Source organism: Copidosoma floridanum, unplaced genomic scaffold (genome assembly GCF_036245765.1).
Source record: "Copidosoma floridanum isolate Cflo_tuat_1 unplaced genomic scaffold, Cflo_Japanese_pri ptg000020l, whole genome shotgun sequence".
In the NCBI taxonomy this organism is placed as follows: domain Eukaryota; kingdom Metazoa; phylum Arthropoda; class Insecta; order Hymenoptera; family Encyrtidae; genus Copidosoma; species Copidosoma floridanum.
This window is the reverse complement of record NW_028321897.1, coordinates 30,043,807-30,050,055: the sequence shown is the minus strand read 5'-3', so window position 1 is coordinate 30,050,055 and position 6,249 is coordinate 30,043,807. Positions and strand designations below refer to the sequence as shown.

Here is a 6,249-nt window from a genome sequence, read left to right as displayed (position 1 = left end):
CCCCTCACAAAACTCTCACTACATTTCTTACCATGTCCCTACACTCTGGATATCTCTCCTCCGGGAGGTCTGCCACAGGTGTCTGGCTCGGGAACACCAGACACTCCTAAAAAAAAATAGAGGGGGGAAAATGGGGGCACTACTTCTCAATAAACACTCGTGGATATAAATTTTCACAGCGCTCTCGCGCTATTTATTCGCCTCAATGCACACTCTCCACAACGTCGCCTCTCTCTCTCTCTCTCCCTCTCTCTTGCGTCGTGCGCCGCTGGTGAGTGTGACTGGACGTGCCTCTTGCGTGCTCCTCCAGGTTTGTGCCTTTTCTTGTTTACTGCCTTGAATTTTATTCAATTTGTTGTAGATTCGCTCGCTGGTAGGCTCGCGCAACTTTTGAGCAACTAGCTACGGGCTCCTTCAAGTAATCTGAGCCACGGCGAGCTTGAATCTATAACGGAGGCTTTTGGAGGTTAGGAGACTTTCCCGACTGACTTCTGCTGCTCCGTTGGGGGAGGCATCGCTTGCATCCCTACATTGTAGTTTTGTTGCGGAGGCTGAGTAACGTCCAGGGTATTGCGGTTGAGGCCTGGGACTGTCTGTTGGTGCCATTTGTGTTGCTGCCGTGTCCAGCTGTTGGTGCATCATCTCCGAGGCCAGGAAGTGTTGGGGTCGGGAGGTTGTCTCAGCTCGCTCAGTGGTGACATCTGTTGGCTGATGCTGGGTTGCTGTTGCTGATAGCTGCTCAAATGGTAACCCATTATTACATGTGCTGCAAATTGACGACAGGTAATGGTAATAAGGGATTGAACAGTTAGACTCTATTAGCGGCCTCGAACGATATAGATTGGCTGAGAAAGCATCTGTAATAAATGAGCACATCTAATGTGAATTCTAAAGCTAGTTTATTAAGTTGTGCTGACTACTTTATATTTTGTACGGCATTTGACCGTCTTATTGTTAATTTGTTCTATTGTTTTACCGTTGTATAGTGATTGCGTGCTTGGTATGCCGGTTTTGTACTGTTAGTCTACCCTCTGAAATTTAAAATTATTTTAACACGATCTTTAGAACTATAAGTAAACTTAGTGTGCTAGTGTTAGTGGGTATTTTTATGTAGCATATTTCATATCATCGTTTGTGTATTTATCTATCTGTTTAATTTGTATACATTTTTAGCGCCTTACTAGCGTACCGCTTTAATGTGATTAGATTGTTTTTGTTAAGTTTGACAACTTTGTGCATAGATGCCGGGTGGGGTTGTCTTGTGTTCCGGATGTTCGCGCAAGGTTTCGAGTAGTGGTAGGACTTGTGATTCGTGTAATCGATCTTATCATAAATCGTGTTCTGTTAGAATACCTCTAAACACGGGAACCGACAATTGTTGTGCCCGTGCGCTATCGGAGTCCGTGCGTCGTGCCAGACCTGTGTCCTCTCGTGCCTTGTCTCAGCCTCAGGTTGACCGACGCTCTCGCCAATTTGACGTTGCTAGGGGAGTGGTTGTACCGTCTGTTCATCATTCAGATATATCAAACTTTGACTTCGATATGGATTTGAATGTGGATAATATTCCTGAGGGGGCGAATGAAGGTGTTGCCTCGAGTGCATCTGGTGATGACCTGCCCGTTGGTTGGGAATCTTTCTCAACCTCGGAACAGTTTGCTGTCCTTTTTAAGGAAATTAGAAGCTCCAGTCGGTCGGTTCAAGAGTCCATCAAGTGTGTTGAGCGTCGTTTAGACGACCATGAACGCCGAATTGACGAGTTGGAAGCGTCAAATGCTGCATTGAGAACCAGACTTGATTCCCTGATAGTGTGAGGGAATATCCTGACAATTCCGCCGATGAGTTGAGAGTAACGGGGTTGCCTCTTAATAGGGGGTATGACCTGTCTGAGGTTGCAAACAGAATAATGATCGTTTTGAGTTTGCAGGCCTTTATGTCCGATATTATTGAGGTTCGGCCATTGGTTAGTAAGCGTGTGGAGGGGTTGGGGCTTGGTGGTGAGGGTGGGTTTGGCTCATTTGCTATTTGGCTTAAGTCATCTTCGGCACGTGACTTCATTCTGCGAAAAAAAAAAGCGTTCGGTGACTTGAAGTTTACAGACCTCTATCCGGAATTCACTGGCAACAATTTAATAAAGCTTTATCCAATGTTGTCTTCCGCTACTTATTCGTTATTATTAAAAACTAAAGCTGCAGCAAAAAACCTTAATTACAAGTACGTTTGGGCTAAAGGAAGATATGTTTATGTTAAGCGAGATGATCGGTCGGAGCGCCACTGTGTTGCCTCGGAAGATGATTTAAGATCTTTCAAATGACGGTCAAGATCTAATGTTTGTCGGGATAGTGTAGGGGTCCGTAGTTTTATTCGTATCGCTCAACTAAATGCCAGTTCTTTGCGTGAGCATCTTCTTGGAGTGCGCCTCCTTCTCGAGCAGAAAAATATAGACGTGCTGTCGATCTCAGAGTCTTGGCTGACACCGCGCCACTGTTCATCGCTTTTCGAGTTGCCCGGTTACACTCTTGTGCGGAATGACAGAAGCCTCAGAACGAACAATGGGAGGCGTGAGTTTATGCAGGATGGAGGTGTAGCTTGTTATATACGACATGATTTGTCCTTTCGGATTATAGCGACACCGCAAATAACGCGTCTGAATGAAACTGAGTACATGTTATTGGATTTACGGCCTGGAAGAGGGCGACGTATGCTCTTTGCGTCTGTGTACAGGCGTCCGAAGGGTGATGTTCTCACTGATCTTTTTGGCACAATCCAGGCTAGCTCGGGTCGCTTCTCAGATATTGTAATAGCGGGTGACTTGAACTCCGATATGCTGGGAGACGATTACTACGCGCGCCACCTGCGGTGGTTGATTCTTAAGAATTCGATGTACCTCGCGCCTACAGGAGCAACGCACCATTATCCGTCGGCCGATACTTGGATCGATGTGATAGTAACAAATTCAAGTGAAGTGGTGTGGTCTGTGGTGTCGTCTGATGCTCCATACATCAACGGTCACGATTATTTGTACATAGATTACGCTTTGAGTGAGCCATCGGTGAGGGTTTTGCCACGGATTCGTGAGTTTCGACACTTCTCGGCTGAGGATTTCTCGGCTGCGGTATCGTCGGGGTTGGCAAGGGTCGATGTGGATGATGGTGTGGACGTGGACACATTACTTTGGCACTTCCAGGAGGTATTGAGGTCGTCTCTGGATATCCATGCACCGTTGGTGGAGAGGAGGCAGCGTCGTAGGCCGGCGCCCTGGTTTAATGCGGAATTGCGTGAGCGTTGTAGGGCGTGTGATCGTGTGTATAGGATTGCTCGCCGCACAGGTGATCCTGGCTGTCTGCTGCGGTATCGGGGTCTGAGGTCGGCCTTGAAGCGAGACATAAGAGAGGCGCGAGAGGAGTATCTGCGTCGTGCCTTGGAGGGTGCACGGGAGCCATCCCAGCGACGGAGCATTCTCCGTAGATTTGGAATAGTTGGAGGCTCGCAGCGATCACCTTTGCATTTTATTTCACCCGTGGTGCTGTCCCGGCACTTCTCGGCGATGTCTTGTACTCACTTGCCGTGCACTGTGTGGGAGCTGGAGGGTATCTTGGGTGATGCCGGTGCCCGGCCTGACGGCTTCTTATTGGCTCCGGTGTCGTTTGTGGGCGTGTCTCAGGCGATGGCACATTGCATGGTTCGTTCACGGGGTAGAAGCTTGGATGGGCTGTCCCTCTCATATTTTCGTGGCTCTCTTGCCGCAATTGTGCCGTTCCTCACCGGCCTTATCAATCGCTCGTTTGAATCTTGCAGGTATCCTGCACCTTGGCGTCGGTCTGTGATTCTGCCGCTCTCTAAGATTGCGCAACCCATTGGCCCTTCTGATGTGCGTCCTGTTGCGAATATGGCGCATTTTGCGAAGGTTCTGGACGTTCTTGTGTCGCGACAGGTGGTGGCTTACTTGGAGGGTCAGAGACTCCTTTCGCCCATGCAATCAGGTTTCCGGAGGGGCCATAGCACACAGTCAGCTCTACTTAAGTTGACGGAGGATGTTCGCGTTGGGATGGAGGCCGGAAAGGTCACGATTTTGGTGCTGTTTGATTTCAGGCGTGCATTCGATTCCTTTAGCCATGTGGTCCTGCTAAAGGCTATGAGCAGGATGAACTTCTCTCCGGACGCTATTAGGTGGTTCCACTCGTACTTGTCTGACCGATCGCAGGCCGTTGTTGGGCTGGATGGGGTGCAGACTGATTTTTTGCCGTGTACGTCGGGTGTGCCTCAGGGCTCTTCTTTGGGACCAATTTTGTTTTTAATTGTAATAGATTCTATTTTGGCGGTGCTGTCTCATAGTACGGGCATACTTTTTGCTGATGATTTGCAGGCGTATATGCAATGCAGGCCTTCAGAGATTGCTGGAGCTGTGGGCAGGTTCAATGAGGATATCGGGAGGGTTGTAGCCTGGGCATCTGAGTTTGGTCTTCAGCTCCACTTTGGAAAGTTGCGTGCTATGCTTCTGACTACTTGTCAGAATTTAATGCGGATTGACGTTGACGCCATACCTCCTTTGCTGGCTGATGGGAAGGTGATTCCACTTGTTAGTTCGGTTAAGGACTTAGGGATGACGTTGTCGAGTGACCTTTCATGGAATGCCCACGTTGCAGCAATATGCTCAAGGGTACATGGTGTGTTGTATCGTCTCCGGTATCGGGGTGGCACTCTGTCATCCCGACTTAGAGCTGCTCTTGCTGTGAGTCTTGTTGTTCCCCACTTCGATTATGCCTGCTTAGTCTACATGGGTCTTTCAGGGTACCTGGCCACCAAGCTCGATCGTCTGTCTAATACTGTTGTTAGGTACATCTTTCGGTTGAGGAGGGATGCATCACTCTCTCAGTACTATAAAAGGCTGGGTTGGTTACGGCCAAGCTTTAGAAGGGAGTACTTTCTTGCTGTGTTTGCCTATAAACTCTTGGCCTCGGGTGAGCCTTCGTACTTGTTCGACTTACTCCCTCGATTTGCGGATGGGCTCCGTTGTTCAGCGCGTCGTGATCGGCCGACATTTATGATTCCCACTGCATCGCTATCGTCATACGCATCAGCCTTTTCGCAGAGACTTATGCGGTTGTGGGATACTATCCCACTAAGTATTAGGCAGGTTGATTCGCTGAACGTCTTTAAGACAACTCTTTACCGTTTTTATTTAGAAAAACAGGGGGACTGACTACTAAGCACGCTTATGTTTAAGATTGTAAGCTCTACTAAGTCATTATGGCAAGACTGAAAATATTTTGTTACGATTAATTACTACTTGTCTTTTTCAAATCTAGGGTATACTGTAAATGAAACTAAAATTAAGTGCGACCAAATGTAAATTAACGAATATATATATATGTATAGATTGCTATGTTAAATTGTCGCCGTTCAAACTAAATCAAAATCTGTAAAAATTCTGTAACTTTTGTTTAATACTGTCGATAATAACATTATCAAAAAATCTTTGTACTTCAAAAAATTGCCATTCGGGTGTAATGCCCTTGGCATGAATAAATTAGCTTTCAAATCAAATCAAATCTCTCTACTTACATATATATATTGGCACACTATTCTCGAGGTAGATATCTTCGTGCAGTCACCTCCGGTCGTCCTCTTCACCGAACTCCTCCCTGGTTCGACTGTTGGTGGCCGGCACCTAGGTTACACACACACACACACACAACCTCAAGCATACCTTCCGCTCAATTCAATCTCTCCTATCCCTATATAGATCCTACATCCATTTATCCTGACTCAATCATATCATCTCCAAACCTTTACCTCGAAATAACACCTAGTGCACCGTCCTCCGTAAAGTGACCTTCTCTCTGTACTCGCCGTCACCCGGTGCTACCTGGAGTTCGTCTCAATCGTCGTGTAGGCTCGGCGGCACGGTTAACTCTCGGGCAGTATTGTTCGGTGTTCTCCTATGCTCTCCTTTTGGATCTCTTCCCTCACTCTCAGCTCTACCTGTCACTTTTTCCTATATCCAATCACTCTCTCCTTCCTATCTGCTCTCTAGGCCGCTTCACGCGATACTGACTGCGTTATGGCAGTACACTTCAACAGATGCGCGTGCCCCTCCCATGTATCTGAAAAATCTCCAACACGCCTAAAAACCGGTAAATTATTGGAGGTTTCAAAAACTAAGAAATCGACGCGGCCGCTCGGTGCTCACACCTCTCCGACGTGTCACGAGCCCTCGCCTCTCTCCTTCTCTATCTTACACACATGCTC

General features: G+C 47.5%; 1 protein-coding gene across 1 annotated transcript; it reads left to right on the top strand.

Moving 5' to 3' along the window:
• Nucleotides 1-1,541: 1,541 nt before the first annotated feature.
• LOC149374430 (uncharacterized) lies at nucleotides 1,542-4,733 on the top strand. Its single transcript, XM_089593713.1, has 4 exons — nucleotides 1,542-1,807; nucleotides 2,341-2,558; nucleotides 2,625-4,564; nucleotides 4,644-4,733. The coding sequence occupies exons 1-4, from the start codon at nucleotides 1,542-1,544 to the stop codon at nucleotides 4,731-4,733; spliced, it is 2,514 nt and encodes an 837-aa protein (XP_089449839.1).
• The last annotated feature ends 1,516 nt before the right edge of the window (nucleotides 4,734-6,249 follow it).

Coding starts and splice junctions, on each gene's coding strand:
- LOC149374430 (XM_089593713.1), top strand. CDS start 1,542: ATGGATTTGAATGTGGATAATATTCCTGAGGGGGCGAATGAAGGTGTT. Junction 2,559..2,624: donor CAGAACGAACAATGGGAGGC/GTGAGTTTATGC, acceptor TTCGGATTATAG/CGACACCGCAAATAACGCGT. Junction 4,565..4,643: donor CTTTGCTGGCTGATGGGAAG/GTGATTCCACTT, acceptor CCCACGTTGCAG/CAATATGCTCAAGGGTACAT.